The sequence below is a fragment of the Boleophthalmus pectinirostris genome, unplaced genomic scaffold, assembly GCF_026225935.1.
Source record: "Boleophthalmus pectinirostris isolate CB_2022bp ecotype Guang Dong unplaced genomic scaffold, ASM2622593v1 HiC_scaffold_6, whole genome shotgun sequence".
NCBI lineage: Eukaryota > Metazoa > Chordata > Actinopteri > Gobiiformes > Gobiidae > Boleophthalmus > Boleophthalmus pectinirostris.
Window position 1 is genome coordinate 40,854,815 of NW_026571447.1, and position 21,079 is coordinate 40,875,893.

General features: G+C 41.0%; 1 protein-coding gene, 1 non-coding gene and 1 pseudogene across 2 annotated transcripts in view; 1 reads left to right on the plus strand and 2 right to left on the minus strand.

Moving 5' to 3' along the window:
- LOC129411828 (B-cell receptor CD22-like) overlaps positions 1 to 6,241 on the plus strand; it is a 20,106-nt gene extending 13,865 nt beyond the window's left edge. Inside the window, exons 7-11 of the mRNA XM_055163934.1 lie at positions 1,722 to 2,048; positions 2,175 to 2,426; positions 3,769 to 3,862; positions 6,041 to 6,077; positions 6,146 to 6,241. Of these exons, the coding sequence (XP_055019909.1) occupies positions 1,722 to 2,048; positions 2,175 to 2,426; positions 3,769 to 3,862; positions 6,041 to 6,077; positions 6,146 to 6,196 (761 nt within the window). The 3' untranslated portion in view covers positions 6,197 to 6,241. The remainder of the gene's footprint in view (positions 1 to 1,721; positions 2,049 to 2,174; positions 2,427 to 3,768; positions 3,863 to 6,040; positions 6,078 to 6,145) is intronic.
- A 1,717-nt stretch (positions 6,242 to 7,958) lies between these two features.
- On the minus strand, positions 7,959 to 8,149 carry LOC129411943 (U2 spliceosomal RNA). Its single transcript, XR_008633508.1, has one exon. It is a non-coding gene; the product is annotated as a U2 spliceosomal RNA (small nuclear RNA).
- A 4,195-nt stretch (positions 8,150 to 12,344) lies between these two features.
- LOC129411864 (B-cell receptor CD22-like) lies at positions 12,345 to 20,875 on the minus strand (annotated as a pseudogene).
- Positions 20,876 to 21,079: the final 204 nt, after the last annotated feature.

The window sequence follows — 21,079 nt, forward strand, 5'->3', positions numbered from 1 at the left end:
GATATGGGCCGATATTTCACGTGGGCATGTTATACGTCGTTATAAAGCTTAGACTCTCTACATTCTGTTCATTTAATCCAATTTACAGACAGATAAATGTTCCCTAATTATGTGGCTCCACATCAGTATTTATCTACGGAGTCATTTGTCTGTGTGTCCGTACTGTCCTGAACACACCACAGAGTCACGTACTGTCCCTGAACACACCACAGAAGTCGCGTCACTCACGTGTGTTTGTTTACACCTGCAGACACAGATCCAAACACTGACATTATTTTCTTTTTACGGACAATCGGTTTGAGTCTGGATTAAAAGGACATTTATTAGTGCAGATTTGTGATGTGGAGGAGCCTGTGTGAGCGGTGAGTGTTGGAAATATGTCGACTCTGAAGCTAGTTTTGGTCATTTGTTATGGGTTAGCTGCTGTAGCTCTGCACATAAACAGACTGTTTTCTATTGGTTTGTTCTAAAGTGATTATATTGTTCGTATATTTGCTACTGGACCTGCACTGATATGTAAATGAGCTGTGAACAGACGTGTGAATTATGACATTTGCGCATATAATTAATTACCGCGGCGCACGTATTTACGGCTAAAGGCTAATAGCGCTAGTTTCTTTACTAGTTATGGGTCGGTCGCGAACGAAATGACTCTTAGAAACCGACTCTTTGAAGGGAACGACGGAGCCTGATCCTTATTGGGAGCCGTGTTTTCTCTTTCTCTCACTTTTTTTCTCTTCACGCCGCGTGCAGACTTCGTGGTTTGACAGCAGCAGCGGCTAAAAACGAAACTTTGAGAAATTTGCGTGTACGTAGGATTAAAAAAAAATAATAAAAAAAAAAAAAAAAAAAAAACGAGCATATTTGACTGTAGTTTAGCATAAAATAAATAAGTCCCGGTTTTTTCAGTCCTGAGACCTGGTTCAGTCCTGCTTTAGACGTGCTTTAGTCCTGCTTCAACAAAAACAATCTGAAGAGCCACTTGGGAGCCAAAAGAACCAGCAGCTTTTAGTGAGCCGAGCCAAAAGAGCCGGTTCTCTAAAAAGAACTGGAATCCCCATCACTAGTGTCTAGAATGTGATGCAAAAATGCCATTAAGCCGAACTTCTGTCTGTAAATATGATGTAAAGAGGCAGAATAACAATAAATGTTGCCTAAATAAACCAAATTTAAAATCCATCAGAGCCAAACCTAAGTTTTTTAAACAATTCAACATTTACAGTGAATTTTTACATCACTAAATATATCGGCGATTATATCGGCAGTGCCAACTTTCATTATATCGGTTTCATATCGGCCACAGCAAAATCCATATCGGTCGGGCTCTATACATAAATAATAAAAACTGCGTTAACGGTGTTCAATTAATTGTCGGCGATAATGACTTAATTAGTTAAGGCAAAATGATGGTGTTAACGTGCCCGGCCCTTGTTTAAATGTGATGTTTTTAAGTTGGTCCAGTTTGTGTTGAAAGTCTGGGACCTCAGTAAAAGGACACTTTATGTTTGATGTGTGATCTGTCTGTTTATTCAATATTGTTTATTAAATAAGTACAATAAACTAAACTAAACTATAAATATTCATCTCTGAATAACAGTTTATTTTACTTCACAAGTTTGATGCTTGAATGACATTTTCACTCTTGGACTGTGCACAGTAAATAACCTCCACTCACATCTGAGCAGCATCAGTTTAGTTCTTCACTTTAATACATTTTTTAGATGAATGTTTTCTCCAAATGTTTTTCCTCTTCCCAGACTCTCCCTGGAGCCCCACAGTAAAAGTCTGTGGTGAACAGACAGAGTCAGAGGTGGTGACTATAACCTGCTCAGCTCTCACTCCCTGTCCACACGCCCCTCCTCAGCTCACATGGGACCTGCACCAAGACACCGCCCACATCACAGAGACCAACACAGACGGGACATTTACCACTAAAATCACACAGAACATCACTGTGACAGACGCCCACGATGGACTCATGATAAAGTGTAAAGCATCGTATCCTGTGAGTGGAGCGTCCGACAGTAACGTCACTCTCAGTGTCTCATGTGAGTGAACCACACTGATGGATTCTCTCTGTTCTGGTGATACGTTGCTAAAAATGTATTAAATGGAGATGCAATTTGTCTGAAATGTTCCACAGTATGGCATTAAAGTTCCCTGTGTGTCCTCAGATGGTCCTAAAGACACGTCTGTTGGGGTCAGTCCGTCCGGTTCACTGTCAGCAGGTCAGTCAGTGACGCTGAGCTGCTCCAGCAGAGCCAAGCCTCCTGTCCAGCACTTCACCTGGTTCAGACACACTTCACAGGGACCAGTCAGTGTGAACCAGGGACACACGTACAGCTTCAACATCACTGAAGAGGGACACTACTATTGTGTGGCCTCAAACACACTTGGAAATGGATCATCTCCAGACATTATACTGAGTATAACTATTACATCATCTCTGTGGCATTACATCATACATATAGTGACTCATTTACACATGTGTAAGTCTTAATGTGAGTTATATCTCACTGAAACCAGTTGTTGCTTTTTTAGAATTATTAGAATATTAAAATGTTAATATTATAAAAGAATAGACGCATCAAGAATCTTGGACTTCTGGTCATCGTACAATTCACACTGGGAAAGATTCTCCGAAAAAGTGAGCATCAAACCTCCATGTTTGTTTTCCCAGTGGGACGTGTCTATTGACAAAGTCGATCTTTTCAAGTCTTTTGAACCATTTCACTTTTGTTTCTGGTTCTGATATTGTCATATTTTAGTTTTGGGATTCGGACGTCGTCATTGTTGTGGTTGTTGGATCCAAACAGCGGAAAACGACTCGAGAAATGTGTTTGTGAACTTCATAAATGCAAAAGTGAATCAGATGTGTGTGACTCAAACCTCCGTTCAAACTGTTTCTCTTCCCAACGGAATTGAAAAATAGTGAAAGGTGAAGGTGATGGGCAGGATTGATCCACAGGAAGAACCAAAAAGGAAACATTTGTCTGACTAAGAAATCATCCTGAGTTTACAGAGAACATTTTGTATGTGGAGCGACGACAAAACAAAATCCCGATCCCTCGTTCAACCTCGGTTATGAATTTAAAAAGTCGACGCCAAAGTGAAAGTCTCCAACTGTTCACCAAGAAACACCTTCCACTGCAAAGACCAAGACGTGATGTTTCTGTAAAACCACAAGAACAAGAAAGTGCAGCTCAGTCTGTTTGTCTTCTGCTCCTCTACATTAACAAACGGGATTTTGTTTTGTCGTCGCTCCACATACAAAATGTTCTCTGTAAACTCAGGATGATTTCTTAGTCAGACAAATGTTTCCTTTTTGGTTCTTCCTGTGGATCAATCCTGCCCATCACCTTCACCTTTCACTATTTTTCAATTCCGTTGGGAAGAGAAACAGTTTGAACGGAGGTTTGAGTCACACACATCTGATTCACTTTTGCATTTATGAAGTTCACAAACACATTTCTCGAGTCGTTTTCCGCTGTTTGGATCCAACAACCACAACAATTACGACGTCCGAATCCCAAAACTAAAATATGACAATATCAGAACCAGAAACAAAAGTGAAATGGTTCAAAAGACTTGAAAAGATCGACTTTGTCAATAGACACGTCCCACTGGGAAAACAAACATGGAGGTTTGATGCTCACTTTTTTGGAGGATCCTTCCCAGTGTGAATTGTACAATGACCGGACGTCCAAGATTCTTGATGCGTCTATAAGACATGACACAGAAGTTGAAGTTCATTTTTCTCTTGGTCAGAGCCTGTACCTGTCGTGACTTGGATTGGTCCGTACAACACAGTGAAGCTCTGTGTGGTTCTACTGCTCTACAGCTCCCTGCTCATTTTTGAATGGTGAGGTTCAACTTTGTATTTATTCATTCATCTGTCAGATCTGACCTGGAACTTGGCCTGGGTGCTGTCACCTGCTTGTCTCCATGGAAATAAATAAGTTTATATCTTAAAGGTTGTATAGAGGATTTTCCAAGGAATGAAAAATCCAGCAACTGTTTGTCCTTTTTCAAATGTTGCTCCTGCGTGAAACCCCCCCCCCCTCCCCCACAGCTCCTACGTAGAAACGCCTCCTCCCTCCTCCTCCTTACGCCACAAACAGGTTTGTTTCTAGAAAACAAGTGTAATGTTGCGCCCGAGAACCCTTATTTACTCACAGAATCCGTTCTGGCATAAAAAAGGACAAGGGCAATGTGGTAGAAAAGTTACACCTCTTTATTTAAATCTTCTAAACATTTAAAAAAATATTTCATTTTCTGGTTCCCTTCTTGATACAATTACACACCACTCAACCCCACCCAAACTAAAACACAACAAATCAAATTAATAATCCAAACCAAACATTAATACCAAAAAAACAAACACTAGTTGAACCCTACATTTACAATAAGTTAAAGTGCAGGTGCGCTGTAAACCTGGATAATGTAACAATACTTAAAGTGCGTGTGCCAAGGTACCTGAGGTAGACTTCGTTACAATAAAGGGCATAAAATTCCAGCTGGTGAAAGTGCTCGTGCTGAGGAGGCCTATTTGGGCGAAAGTGACTTGTGCCAACCTGAGACCTGACCTCACACTGCACTGACCCCCTGACCAAATATTGCACTTCCCTCCAAGACCTCGGCTACTGTTAAACATTCAATTAAAACCAACACTAACAGGATAAAGAATAAAGAGCAAGAATAATGCAGCAGTGGTGATCTGTTACACAGGGAAAAAGAAATGAGCTTCAGGTAGAGCATCAGCGACCACCACCCCAGATCTACAACCAAAGAGCATTTACCGCAAATTTAGAAGGGGGAGGGGGGCGCTCTACATGGGGCTCGGAGCGCGTTACGAGCGGCCGCCGGCACCACCGCCTACTCCAGACAACCTTTAAAATGTAGTCAGACACATCGCATTAAAGCAAATTCTGTAAGAAATATTAAAACAACAAATCCGGTACTTACACGCGCTGCCTTCAGAAGCCACCGAAAGCCCCGACTGCCACCACGGCGTGCGCAGCCTTTTCTAATCGCGCAATCAGTGACGCCGGGAGCCACGCGCAGCGACGCACAGGTGGACGCACTCCACGGACGCAACACAGCAGGACAACATAGTCCAATCACCCGGTTACACAAGTCCTCATCACTGCACATGACCTGTAAACAACTAACTACAGTGTTGGTTAGGGAAGGAGGTGAAGAGCGAAACGAGGAGCGAGGAGAGGAGCAGTGAAGGTGCGCTGAGATTCAGTGCGAATGAAACTACTACCAAAACACGCAGCAGCAAGCGGACTCTTTCTTTGCATTGAAAATGACGTTTTCAGACATAGGATATCGCTTTCGTGTCCTGAAAAACATTTGTGTAGCTCTTGGAAATAAAGTAGGTTTTCATAATAAGCAGAAGTTTCCTGTCCAGGAGTAATTTGTGGACCAGTGGTTCAGTCTTTAGACCCTTCGTCTGCTTCAGTCGCACCATCGCTGGAATGAATCTCCAAGAATCACCTTAGTTTGGCTTCGCTGCTTTTCCCCTCGTCTTCTTCTTTCAACGACCTCAAAAAGGGACTTTGTTTTGCGGCGAACTGCTCCTGGATTCTTGTCGCCATCGCAACAAACTTTGTGCGAACTGCGAGGAAGATATAGGTCAAAAAAGCCGCTAAGAACTGTTGCGTTGGTGGAGTAAACAGCGTCTGTGCGTCTTGCGTGTGGACTGTGTGACAGTCGTACGTAAACCACGTACCGGCGGCGCAGGCAAGTCAGTTACACTAGAAACGTAGGGAGTTTGATTGACAGCCTGTCAGCTCACAGATAACGAGGCAGTGTCGTTATCTATTGGCAAATGTTTAGCCCCACCACGTCCAGAGTTGATCAATTTTTATTCTCTTTTTTTTTGGTCATCATAATTACAAGGCGACTGCATCTATAATCTATCACTGACAATTTGAAACAAAAAAAATCCTCCATACAACACAACACATTAATAAGTGAGTAAAGGCCACAAGTGAGTAAAAAAGTCAAACTGATTCTTCTGATTTATTTCCAGCTGGTTTAGAGCAACTTACCCCAAGAAACAGGAACAGGTAAAAGTTTTATGAACACACTTTTGTCACACTGTTTAACTTCCTTCTCTCTGTCGTCTCATCCACAGAAACCAGAGGCAGCAGCAACTGTCAACTGTGCCGCTGTAAATCAATCTTAAAACCCTGTGTGTGTTTACTTGTTTATGTTGTGTTTTATTTATCATGTACCTGCAAACCAATCAGTTTATATCCAATATGAATTGTGCATTTATAAGTGAACAAGTGAACAAGTTACTGCATGTTTGTGATCCAGTAGGTTTATGTCTGAATCAACCTCGTAAAATGATTTATGGAATTTGTCAAAACATAATTCCAGCCTGAAGAAGAATCACTGATAACACAAAGTGAACATTTACTTTGGATTTCTGCTCTTATTATATTAAATCAACTGTAAATGTAAATTCAATTCTTTATGTTTAATAAAGTCATGTTGACGTCTTTTTCTGTTGGATTTTTTCAGTAGCAGCAATTTAGGCCTAATGAATCATTTCTCTCCATGTTGGAATAAAAAGGCAAAGTTTGTGTGTAAAGGAAAGTATCTACATTTGTCAAAGTTGAACTGAGGTTTTGATGAATAATAATTTTCAATACCAAATGACTCCAGTAGGTGTCAGTAACGGCACAGTTAAGGCAAACTCACTTTCTGGGTTTAGTAGAAACGGCGCAGTTTAGTGTAAAATGTGTTTATAGACACGACAAGAATCTCGAACCTCCAGTCATCGCACAATTCACACTGGGAAGGATTTTCTGAAAAAGTGAACATCAAACCTCCATGTTTGTTTTCCCAGTGGGACGTGTCTATTGACAAAGTCGAACCATATTCACTTTTGTTTCTGGTTCTGATATTGTCATATTTTAGTTTTGGGATTCGGACGTCGTAATTGTTGTGGTTGTTGGATCCAAACAGCGGAAAACGACTCGAGAAATGTGTTTGTGAACTTCATAAATGTAAAAGTGAATCAGATGTGTGTGACTCAAACCTCCGTTCAAACTGTTTCTCTTCCCAACGGAATTGAAAAATAGTGAAAGGTGAAGGTGATGGGCAGGATTGATCCACAGGAAGAACCAAAAAGGAAACATTTGTCTGAGTAAGAAATCATCCCGAGTTTACAGTGAACATTTTGTATGTGGAGCGACGACAAAACAAAATCCTGATCCTTCGTTCTACCTCGGTTATGAATTTAAAAAGTCAACGCCAAAGTGAAAGACTCCAACTGTTCACCAAGAAACACCTTCCACTGCAAAGACCAAGACGTGATGTTTCTGTAAAACCACAAGAACAAGAAAGTGCAGCTCAGTCTGTTTGTCTTCTGCTCCTCTACATTAACAAACAGGATTTTGTTTTGTCGTGGCTCCACATACAAAATGTTCTCTGTAAACTCGGGATGATTTCTTAGTCAGACAAATGTTTCCTTTTTGGTTCTTCCTGTGGATCAATCCTGCCCATCACCTTCACCTTTCACTATTTTTCAATTCCGTTGGGAAGAGAAACAGTTTGAACGGAGGTTTGAGTCACACACGTCTGATTCACTTTTGCATTTATGAAGTTCACAAACACATTTGTCGAGTCGGTTTCCGCTGTTTGGATCCAACAACCACAACAATTACAACGTCCCAATCCCAAAACTAAAATATGACAATATCAGAACCAGAAACAAAAGTGATATGGTTCAAAACACTTGAAAAGATCGACTTTGACAAATCAAACATGGAGGTTTGATGCTCACTTTTTCAGAAAATCCTTCCCAGTGTGAATTGTGTGTTGACTGGAGGTTCGAGATTCTTGACGTGTCTATAGAAAATTTTACCACTAAACTAACGATGTGTACGTCATCACAACTGAACCACTTCACTTCAGTTCCTTTACTTTTCACACGTTCAGGGGGGTGCACCGTTCCTGGAGGCGCTGCAATACCAGGTCGATGCGCGGAGTGGACGGAGCAAGCCCCTGTTCCATCTCCCGGTTCCAAAAATCAATTTAATATATGGTCCCCGGGTAGGGGACGTATCAGATATTAAACTGATAAGAACAGATACTACACTTGATCTTAGCCAAAAGGCCGAGAAGCGATAACTACAAACTGTCTGCGTGTCTGAAGCCACTCTCCGCCACACCGACCTCAGTCACGACGCAAATATACGTACAATTAAAAACATTTCTTTAAAGCGTTTCCGTGTGGTTGCCGTAAAGCAGAGAACATAACAACACGAATGCGCCTATTTGAAATGAATGAAGTGACCTAAAAAAGCGCTACTTTTTGAGTTTTAAAGCAAATTGGAACCGCGTTGCAACATTTCCGGGACACGTGGTGCGCCATCGTCCAATCACATTCAAGATAAGACAAGAAGATACGATTAAACTAAAAATACTCTATAAAACGCGCAAATTACAGTTGGTTCATGGAATTACTCTTATGGAAATGTTGTTGGTGTCGTTATTGGTTTATAAAATGGATATAAAAGCGCTGTTTGAAGCCTTTCTAAGCGACCGCCTCTCTCCCCCGGGAACACAACATGCGCGACAGACAAGATCTGCCCCTGCAGTTTTAATTAGAGCTTTTCTGTTCACCAAGTCACTTCGCCTTTTGAATTTAGACAGTTTCATTTTAGTTGTCGATGAAAACACATTATAGACAGAAATTATAGAATCTGTTGGCGCCCATTGACGTTGTAATGACTTTTTTGTTCTTCGTACTTTGACATGCAAATTACAAATAATTTGGGCTGAAAGGAGCGTCCCTCTCTTGTTACAAACATACGGTTAGTTTGACTCAACTTGCTCAACCACGGAACAAAAAGAGATATGCAATGGACTTACAAAACAAAATTCTACTGTAGGCCTGTCAGTTGAAATAGCTACTTTTGACAAGTTTCTAATCTTTTATCAGTAGGCTGTTTTATTATTTTTTGTCTCATTTCAAGTGACACAAGAAATTAAAACGGCTTAATAAAGTTGCATCGTCGTCAAAATCTTACCTGGAGTTGCGTTTTATTAATTCGCACGTGTAACTTCAGTAATTCTGCACGTTCACTCCGTCCCCTGGCTGCTTTTTCTCCCAAGTCATTCTCCATAAAGTTCCTTGTCTTTTTATATTCCACGTCTTCTATCTGACCCAAGTTTCTCCGTGAATCCGCGCAGGAAGTGCCAAAGAGCATTAAATACATTTGTTTTTAGCTCATACTGACGACTTTTGGGTTTCAAATACAGTGGATCTCTGTCGCCATCTGGTGGTGATGTATAAAACTACACATGATAGAGCGAAGGCTGCAGTGGATATTTTCTCTACATACAGAATCAAGTTGTACTAAAGGATGGAGGATGCTGGTGGAGGGCCTGCCATCTTTTTGTCTTGTGGATATGTTTTTTGCTTTGTTTGGAATGTTCCACATTAGAGTGTGGATCGGGACGAATTTTTTTCTGTCCAAGACCGGCTCGGGTCTGACAGAATGATCGACTCTGACCGAACGCTATCTTATTTTATTTTACTGGTTTTATTATTTTAAGACTAGTATGATTATTTTAGTAGTTTATTTTATCATTTTATTATTGTTGTTATTATTATGTATTTGTGCAGAACTTTGGAAACTGTTTGTTTGTGAAATGTGCTATAGAAATAAAGTGGATTTGATTGGATCCCAACACAATTAAAATCACACTATCACGATATAGTTCCTCACGTGTGTCTGCAGATGAGCGATAGTGACTCTACTTCCTGTGTATTTTATCACCAATCTTTTATGCTTTAAAAATCATTTATCTGAAGTATTGCTCCACATTTCACAAATAATAATGACACGTTCTCCCTGCGTGTGGGTGGGTTTCCTTCAACCACTTTCTCCAGTCAGTCCAAAACAGGCACAAATCCTCCAGCTAAGGTAGTCCTGACCTAACCTGATTCATCTTCATAGAAACCGTCTGACCTCGCAGCATTAGAATTCGTTCACTCGACGGTAGGCAGGTACTTTTTTTAATTTAACGAATCACTGCTATTTATTTGTGATGTATGTAATGCGCCGCTAACGGGGCTAACTGGTATATTAAGCTTTTCTCAAATCCCGAAGGAAGAAGAACAATAACGTCTTTCCCCTTGATAAAATTCACCAAACATTCTCTTTGTTCCAGCTTTAAATCCGCGATCTCGGGAACTGTTGCCAACACAGAATGTCTGTCTTAGTCTACATCCATCTCGACCGCTTTGTTTACTGTTGTGCTGTACCACAAAATTTACCCAGACAGTCTCTTCACTGACTGGCCAGTGCGCAGTCTACAACTTCCAGAGTTTTTGCAAACTGTCTAGTGTATTCTGATTCTTGACCTAGTCACTGGAGAGAAATGAAATTGAGCGGAGGCACTAGGTGGTGCCAGTCTGGCTTTCGGTTTCCTCCATCAACCCAAAACATGCACAACAGGTCAAATCCTCCAGCTAAGGTAGTTCTGCCTGAGTACTCGCTGCCCACTGCTCCTGAAAAGATGACCCAGTAACATTGAAGGATGTGTCAAATGCAGAGGACAAATTTCTGTAGGGGGACAATTAAGTATCTTTCACAGAAGATTATATCAACCCAAAAGATGGTAAAATTCAGGTTTACAGTCAGCGGTCCACCTTCACCTTAAAACCACTCATTTGAAGACAGTGACTAGAGTCTTGTACAAAAACTGTAGGCCTGTATTTAGACCTAAAACCTTGTTGGCATAGTAAGTCTATATTTCAGGATGTGAGCCAAGGAAAAAGGAGTTATAGGCCACTAAACTGCACTGACTAGCAGCTCTTGTCTTTCTCTGTTTTTATATTTAGGCTGTGTAGAATCACTTGTGTGTAAAAATTTGTCTGGCTCCTTGTACCATCTACACCAGTGTTTCTCAACCTTTTTTGAGCCACGGCACGTTTTTTACATTGGAAAAATCTTGCGGCACACCACTAACCAAAATGTTACAAAATGACACTATACAGTATATTTAATTACAATATAATTTCTACATTAATTTCTACTTACTCAGTGTGAGACCTGCGCCTGTTTAGATGAACACAAAGCTGATATCCTGGCAGGAATAGAAGAAAGACACACACGAAGCTCTTCATCAACAGCTCTCAGTCTCTCTCTGTTTTTAGTTTTTATAGCAGTTAAGCTTGAAAAGCTCTTCTTCTGGGTCAGAATCTTGTCCAGGGCCCATTTCGGAGTTCGCATTCGTCCATTTTAAAAACTTTTCCATGACTGTCACCATGCACATGCATTACTAATTCTTTTAAAGCAGGGCTGCTCACACTTTTTCAGCATGTGACCTACTTACAAAATGACCAAGTCATAAAGATCGACCTAATACAAAGCCAAGCAAACTGCACTGAACTGCCACCTTTTTTGGACCCTTCCCCACAGTTTGAGAACCTCTTCTTTAAGAGAACTTCCTCTGACACTTTACACAAAACTGTGAAAAAAGTGAAGGAAGATTTTTAAACCTGTTTTTTAAAGTTCCAAACTGGAGTTTCATTCTTTTCTGGTTTTGCAGTGATATTTACCAGCCTCTGCACGTTTACCAAACCAAACGCACATCGTGACAAACACAGATGCATTTGTCACTTTTGTTAGACAAACTTCAGCCAAATGTGGCAGTAGGTCTGTTCTGTAGATCCGCTCTATGCTGTAGACCTGCTTTGTGCCAACACTGGAACACAAATTTAGACTCACGTTTGGTCTTGCTCTTCTAATCAGCCGCACTGTGGGAGGGGCTTGTGTTGGCTGTACGCAGGAAGGAGCGAGAGCGTGAAAAGGCGAGGGGCGGCGTGCTGACGTGAGGCAGGTGGACAGGTAGGATGTTTAGGAAGTTGAACCTGCCCTGTGATGCACGCTGGTACACGAGGGCACACGCTGTCGCAGACGAGCCGTGCATAGGGAGCGTGTGTGTTTGTGATGCGCCGTAGAGTCTCCGCGGGTTTCAAATGATATTGAATAATTTCTCACGGCACACTAGTGTGCCGCGGCACAGTGGTTGAGAATCACTGCTATAAACACATTTTACAGTAAACTGCGCCATTTCTACTAAACCCAAAAAGTGAGTTTGCCTTAACTGTGCCGTTACTGACACCTACTGGAGTCATTTGGTATTGAAAATTATTATTCATCAAAACCTCAGTTCAACTTTGACAAATGTAGATACTTTCCTTTACACACAAACTTTGCCTTTTTATTCCAACATGGAGAGAAATGATTCATTAGGCCTAAATTGCTGCTACTGAAAAAATCCAACAGAAAAAGACGTCAACATGACTTTATTAAACATAAAGAATTGAATTTACATTTACAGTTTATTTAATATAATAAGAGCAGAAATCCAAAGTAAATGTTCACTTTGTGTTATCAGTGATTCTTCTTCAGGCTGGAATTATGTTTTGACAAATTCCATAAATCATTTTACGAGGTTGATTCAGACATAAACCTACTGGATCACAAACATGCAGTAACTTGTTCACTTATAAATGCACAATTCATATTGGATATAAACTGATTGGTTTGCAGGTACATGATAAATAAAACACAACATAAACAAGTAAACACACACAGGGTTTTAAGATTGATTTACAGCGGCACAGTTGACAGTTGCTGCTGCCTCTGGTTTCTGTGGATGAGACGACAGAGAGAAGTTAAACAGTGTGACAAAAGTGTGTTCATAAAACTTTTACCTGTTCCTGTTTCTTGAGGTAAATTGCTCTAATCCAGCTGGAAATAAATCAGAAGAATCAGTTTGACTTTTTTACTCACTTATTAAAGGTTGTATAGAGGATTTTTTTAAGGGAAGAGAACTACAGTGACAGTTCTTTTTCAAATGTTCCTCCTCCACAGCCTCAGTAGAAACATCTCCTCCCGCCTCCTTACTCTAGAAATCACACGTTTACAGCCAGTGGGCGTTCGGAATTACAGTCGAAGTGACCGGTCTAGAAACAATTTAGCGACCTTCGTCTACTTGAGTCGCGCCATCGCTGGAAGGGATCTCCAAGAATCACCTCAGTTTGTCTTCGCTCCTTTTCCTCTTCTCTTCTTCTTTCAGCGATCTCGAAAACGGACTTTCTTTTCGCGGCGAACTGGTCGTGGATTCTCGTCCGCCGTTGCAACAAACTTTGTGCGAATTTGTGCGAAGCTACAGTTTAAAAAAAGTATCTAAGAACCGCCGCATAAACCACGTAATCCCAGCGAGTCAGTTACACTAGAAACGTAGGGAGTTTGATTGACGACCTAACAGCCAATAGAAAATGAGGTAGCCTTGTTTTCTATTGGCTGATGTTTATCTGGCCTCAACACGTCCACATTTGATAGATTTTCATTCTTTTTTTTTTTTTTGGTCATCATAATTACAAGGCTGCTGCATCTCTGTAATGGTATTTTAACCAATCATTGACAATCTGAAACAAAACAAAAATCCTCCATACAACCTTTAATGTGTTGCATAGGCTCATCTTAAAGGGACACTACACCACAATAAACATTAAGATATAAACTTATTTCCATGGAGACAAGCAGGTGACAGCACCCAGGCCAAGTTCCAGGTCAGATCTGACAGATGAATGAATAAATACAAAGTTGAACCTCACCATTCAAAAATGAGCAGGGAGCTGTAGAGCAGTAGAACCACACAGAGCTTCACTGTGTTGTACGGACCAATCCAAGTCACGACAGGTACAGGCTCTGACCAAGAGAAAAATGAACTTCAACTTCTGTGTCATGTCTTATAGACGCATCAAGAATCTTGGACTTCCAGTCATTGTACAATTCACACTGGGAAGGATCCTCCAAAAAAGTGATCATCAAACCTCCATGTTTGTTTTCCCAGTGGGACGTGTCTATTGTCAAAGTCGATCTTTTCAAGTCTTTTGAACCATTTCACTTTTGTTTCTGGTTCTGATATTGTCATATTTTAGTTTTGGGATTCGGACGTCGTAATTGTTGTGGTTGTTGGATCCAAACAGCGGAAAACAACTCGAGAAATGTGTTTGTGAACTTCATAAATGCAAAAGTGAATCAGATGTGTGTGACTCAAACCTCCGTTCAAACTGTTTCTCTTCCCAACGGAATTGAAAAATAGTGAAAGGTGAAGGTGATGGGCAGGATTGATCCACAGGAAGAAACAAAAAGGAAACATTTGTCTGACTAAATCATCCTGAGTTTACAGAGAACATTTTGTATGTGGAGCGACGACAAAACAAAATCTTGTTTGTTAATGTAGAGGAGCAGAAGACAAACAGACTGAGCTGCACTTTCTTGTTCTTGTGGTTTTACAGAAACATCACGTCTTGGTCTTTGCAGTGGAAGGTGTTTCTTGGTGAACAGTTGGAGACTTTCACTTTGGTGTTGACTTTTTAAATTCAAAACCGAGGTAGAACGAAGGATCAGGATTTTGTTTTGTCGTCGCTCCACATACAAAATGTTCTCTGTAAACTCGGGATGATTTCTTAGTCAGACAAATGTTTCCTTTTTGGTTCTTCCTGTGGATCAATTCTGCCCATCACCTTCACCTTTCACTATTTTTCAATTCCGTTGGGAAGAGAAACAGTTTGAACAGAGGTTTGAGTCACACACGTCTGATTCACTTTTGCATTTATGAAGTTCACAAACACATTTCTCGAGTCGCTTTCTGCTGTTTGGATCCAACAACCACAACAATTACGACGTCCCAATCCCAAAACTAAAATAAGACAATATCAGAACCAGAAACAAAAGTGATATGGTTCAAAAGACTTGAAAAGATCGACTTTGTCAATAGACACGTCCCACTGGGAAAACAAACATGGAGGTTTGATGCTCACTTTTTCGGAGAATCTTTCCCAGTGTGAATTGTACGATGACCAGAAGTCCAAGATTCTTGATGCGTCTATTCTTTTATAATATTAACATTTTAATATTCTAATAATTCTAAAAAAAGCAACAACTGGTTTCAGTGAGATATAACTCACATGAAGACTTACACATGTGTAAATGAGTCACTATATGTATGATGTAATGCCACAGAGATGATGTAATAGTTATACTCAGTGTAATGTCTGGAGATGATCCATTTCCAAGTGTGTTTGAGGCCACACAATAGTAGTGTCCCTCTCTTCAGTGATGTTGAAGCTGTACGTGTGTCCCTGGTTCACACTGACTGGTCCCTGTGAAGTGTGTCTGAACCAGGTGAAGTGCTGGACAGGAGGCTTGGCTCTGCTGGAGCAGCTCAGCGTCACTGACTGACCTGCTGACAGTGAACCGGACGGACTGACCCCAACAGACGTGTCTTTAGGACCATCTGAGGACACACAGGGAACTTTAATGCCATACTGTGGAACATTTCAGACAAACTGCATCTCCATTTAATACATTTTTTAGCAACGTATCACCAGAACAGAGAGAATCCATCAGTGTGGTTCACTCACATGAGACACTGAGAGTGACGTTACTGTCGGACGTTTTGAATCCTCCACTCACAGGATACGATGCTTTACACTTTATCATGAGTCCATCGTGGGCGTCTGTCACAGTGATGTTCTGTGTGATTTTAGTGGTAAATGTCCCGTCTGTGTTGGTCTCTGTGATGTGGGCGGTGTCTTGGTGCAGGTCCCATGTGAGCTGAGGAGGGGCGTGTGGACAGGGAGTGAGAGCTGAGCAGGTTATAGTCACCACCTCTGACTCTGTCTGTTCACCACAGACTTTTATGGACGGGACCCCAGGAGCAGCTGAGGGAAAAATAAAAAACAAAAACATGACTTTGAGAATAGTTTCCTCTTAGGTGAAAGGACTGCTGTTTTTCTCTGAGTCACTGGACGGTCACATACAGGAGGTCGTCTCTGTTGTCTAAATGTTAACAGCCCCAGACTCTTGTATTTAGAAACATGAAGTTGTGTGCTCCTGTGTCTTTTATTTATTTGTTGATATTCTATGATTTTGATCTTATTTTATTTTACTGATTTATTATTTTAAGACTGGTATGATTAAAGGGCCCATCTGATGCAAAATCAAATTTTCAGAGCTTTCTACCTTCTAAGAGTGATGTGTGGGTCTTGGATTTGTCGCTGGAGTGTTTTTTTTTTAGATCTTTCTTTTTTTAACAAATTCCAGTGTATTTCTGCCACACTCCCACGTGACAACGAACTAAAGCTGCTGCAACGATGATGCGGCAGATTCACCTATGACACGTTTGACGTAGCAGAAAACGCTTCACACCCGCCCCCCTTCACCACCTCCACCGTTTCCACCCGCATCGTCTGACAATTCCCACATGAACCTAAACAAAAGCGACAGCAGAAGCTCATTGTTCTACACTGCAGTGAACATGATATAATAAGTTTATCTACTTGTGTTTATTAAAACTTTACCAATCAGTAATGTTCAGCTGATGTGGACTCGGTGCTTGAGCTTCGTGCTCCTCAAAGTCCTCGTCCGATTCCGGGTCCAACACATGCGGCTGAACGCGCTGTATCTCCATGATGAATAAAAGTTTATTCCTGCCACTATCAGGGTCACGTCTGTCTCCCCCTCCCTCCCTGAGACGGCGGAGGAAGGGCGGCTCACTCAGAGTCTACGTCACATTTGGAGGGCGGAGCCTGTGCTTTCTCAGGACGGGCGGGGGGAGGAGCAATAGTCGGACTTTCATAGTTCCTGGTCTGTGACGTCTCCAAGAAATCAGTAAGATTTCAGAACTAATGTGTAATAGATGTTCCAAAACCCAAATTGTGTTTGTTTATGTGCAGAAGATACAATGTGAAAAGAGTTATTTTACATCAGATCGAACCTTTAAATCTGAGCATTTATTTTATCATTTTATTATTATTGTGGTTGTTGTTGTTGTGTATTTGTGCAGCACTTTGGAAACTGTTTGTGAAATGTGCAATAAAAATAAAGTGAATTGGATTGGATGAATCAAACAGATCTTTGCTTTATGGAAAAGTCTGACACAAAGTACATTTAGAATAACGTACAAGCTTTAGTCACATTCATCTGTGCCTCTCAGTGTGATGTATAGACACTGTTTTGTGGTTAAAGGGCAGCACATGTTTGATGGGTTCTGCCTCAGTGCAGTGATGGACGTTGTTAGAATAATTGCATATATTATCCAATATTTGCTATGTTCTATTTCTTTGTGAATTTGAATAATCTTTTGTGCTTGGAAACTGTATGCAGTAACCCTCCCCTCACGTGTGAGCAACGAGGCGACAAGGCTCTCGGAGCATGAGAGCAGACGACTTTCAAGGAGAGAGTTGTGTCTGAGAGCTGAACGAAACATATGCACCTGCTGTGGATAACACATATTTGTCATATTTGTGTGTCTGGTGTTTCTGCTGTTTTCACCCCCCTCCCTGAGAGCGGAGACACCCATTGTAACTAGGGACCACCCTAAGGAAATAAAAAGAGGGGACGGCTCTGAGTGCATCAGAGCGGGTGGAGACTGTAACGGTGAATGCACTCTCTGTCCGTTCTCCTCGCGAGTAAAACCTGATTAATCTCTTGTCTTTCTTCTTATTTTTACAATGTTTGGGTGGTGTTAAACCTAACAAACGTGTTCAGTAAGATGATGAAACTTTACCAGGGTTTGATCGTTTCAGTTCAAAGGTGATAAACTCAAAACATACCTGTTATTTGCACTGTAACGTTTGGAGATGTCCCATCGCCGTGTGTGTTTGAAGCCACACAGTAATAGTCTCCTCCTTCGCAGATGTTGAAGCTGTACGTGTGTCCCTGGTTCACACTGACTGGTCCCTGTGAAGTGTGTCTGAACCAGGTGAAGTGCTGGACAGGAGGCTTGGCTCTGCTGGAGCAGCTCAGCGTCACTGACTGACCTGCTGACAGTGAACCGGACGGACTGACCCCAACAGACGTGTCTTTAGGACCATCTGAGGACACACAGGGAACTTTAATGCCATACTGTGGAACATTTCAGACAAATTGCATCTCCATTTAATACATTTTTAGCAACGTATCACCAGAACAGAGAGAATCCATCAGTGTGGTTCACTCACATGAGACACTGAGAGTGACGTTACTGTCGGACGCTCCACTCACAGGATACGATGCTTTACACTTTATCATGAGTCCATCGTGGGCGTCTGTCACAGTGATGTTCTGTGTGATTTTAGTGGTAAATGTCCCGTCTGTGTTGGTCTCTGTGATGTGGGCGGTGTCTTGGTGGAGGTCCCATGTGAGCTGAGGAGGGGCGTGTGGACAGGGAGTGAGAGCTGAGCAGGTTATAGTCACCACCTCTGACTCTGTCTGTTCACCACAGACTTTTACTGTGGGGCTCCAGGGAGAGTCTGGGAAGAGGAAAAACATTTGGAGAAAACATTCATCTAAAAAATGTATTAAAGTGAAGAACTAAACTGATGCTGCTCAGATGTGAGTGGAGGTTATTTACTGTGCACAGTCCAAGAGTGAAAATGTCATTCAAGCATCAAACTTGTGAAGTAAAATAAACTGTTATTCAGAGATGAACATTTTATAGTTTAGTTTAGTTTATTGTACTTATTTAATAAACAATATTGAATAAACAGACAGATCACACATCAAACATAAAGTGTCCTTTTACTGAGGTCCCAGACTTTCAACACAAACTGGACCAACTTAAAAACATCACATTTAAACAAGGGCCGGGCACGTTAACACCATCATTTTGCCTTAACTAATTAAAGGTTGTATGGAGGATTTGTTTGTTTCAAATTGTCAGTGATAGATTATAGATGCAGTCGCCTTGTAATTATGATGACCAAAAAAAAGAGAATAAAAATTCATCAACTCTGGACGTGGTGGGGCTAAACATTTGCCAATAGATAACGACACTGCCTCGTTATCTGTGAGCTGACAGGCTGTCAATCAAACTCCCTACGTTTCTAGTGTAACTGACTTGCCTGCGCCGCCGGTACGTGGTTTATGTACGACTGTCACGCAGTCCACAGACGCAAGACGCACAGACGCTGTTTACTCCACCAACGCAACAGTTTTTAGAGGCTTTTTTGACCTATATCTTCCTCACAGTTCGCACAAAGTTTGTTTCGATGACGACAAGAATCCAGGAGCAGTTCGCCACAAAAGAAAGTCCGTTTTTGAGGTGAAAGAAGAAGACAAGGGGAAAAGCAGCAAAGCCAAACTAAGGTGATTCTTGAAGATTCATTCCAGCGATGGCGCGACTGAAGCAGACGAAGGGTCTAAAGACTGAACCACTGGTCCACAAATTACTCCTGGACAGGAAACTTCTGCTTATTATGAAAACGACTTTATTTCCAAGAGTTAGACAAACGTTTTTCAGGACACGAATGTGATATCCTATGTCTGAAATATGTCTGAATTTTCAATGCAAAGAAAGAGTCCGCTTGCTGCTGCGTGTTGTAGCTAGTTCATTCGCACTGAATCTCCGCACACCTTCTCTGCTCTTCCCCTCCGCTCCTCACTTCTCCGTCTTGTCTAACCAACACTGTAGTTAGTTGTTTACAAGTCATGTGCAGCGGCTGTAAACAAACCTGTTTGTGGCGTAAGGAGGAGGAGGGAGGAGGTGTTTCTACGTAGGAGCTGTAGGGGAGGTGGTTTCACGCAGGAGCAACATTTGAAAAAGGACAAACAGTCGCTGGATTTTTCATTCCTTGGAAAATCCTCTATACAACCTTTAAGTTATTATCGCCGACAATTATTTGAACACCGTTAACGCAGTTTTTTTTATTTATGTATTTATTTTATTATAAATGTCTGTTTTTCACTGGCTTTTATTTTGAAAAAGTCCAACGCGAGTGTTTCTTTAAGTTTGACGTCTTTTCTTTACACTTTTTTCACTTTTTTCTGACCACGTGAGATGTAACGTGTCTGAGCCTCTGTGAGACGCAGATTCGCTCGCGGGTTCGGTCGTTCAGTCGATATATTAGAAGTACAAAAGTCCATTCAATATTTTTTCTTGAGCCTTCAGAAAACCTTGAAGACTCTGAGGTTCCCTGTGAAAGAAATGCTGTTTACACAACAAAAGTTTGGCTCTTTCATTTACATTTACAATAAAAGTCACTATACTCCACTTTTTAATTCATTAATTGGTTTTGTGTATAACATGAGATTAATCATGATTAGTCACGATTAATCACTCAAACTCATGCGATTAATGCGATACATTTTTTATTATTTTTTTTGCCCTAATTTCAACAGATACTTGAGTCTCTCCTGATCAGACACAGAAACCAACAGTGAGACACATGAGACACAAGTGACAGAGCAGCTCATGACACAAAGGACAATAAAACAGAAAATACATTTCATTTTCAACGTCCTTTAAGTGGCACAGACACATGAGCTCCTCCTCTGGAGGAAGATGTTACAGATCAATAATAACAGTTTGTTTCTCACACATATCAATGTGCTGAATAATTCTCTGTTGTAAATGTTGTGTTTTTCATCTGTACTGTGTCTTGTCAGAGCTGCTAATTCTAATTTTATTATTTGTTTTTTTCATTTAATGACAACAAAACAATGAATCTATCAATCAACATCAACAGGTTTGAATGTTTTTTCATCATTAAACTTAGATTAAATAGCAAATGTGTCTTACCTCTGACTGTTATTTGAAGAGGGTCACAAGCAGCATTACCTTTAAAACCACTGTTCTCTATTCTGAAGTAATAATCGTCTTCATGGATTTTGCTTAAATTATAAAACATTGTGGTGCAGTTTTTGTTTTTCAGGTTCCCAGTGATATTCATGGGATAAGACAAACTGGGGTCTCCACTCTTTGAAAACTTGTTATTTATATTTGTATCATGTTTAAACCAAATCCCAGTGACAGAGTTTGCAGTGTTTATGTCATATGGAGGTTTAGGTTTATAGCTGCACGGGATCCACAAACAGGAGCCACTCAGAGCCTCAACTGGACTTGGAGTTGTAATGGACACAGAACATTATACAACAATCAGCACCTGTAAAACACACAGAGTTAAAATGATACAAACAGAAAACACATGAGTAAACACAGGCGTTCACCAAATACTGATGTCTGTTCTTACAAACACTGAATATAA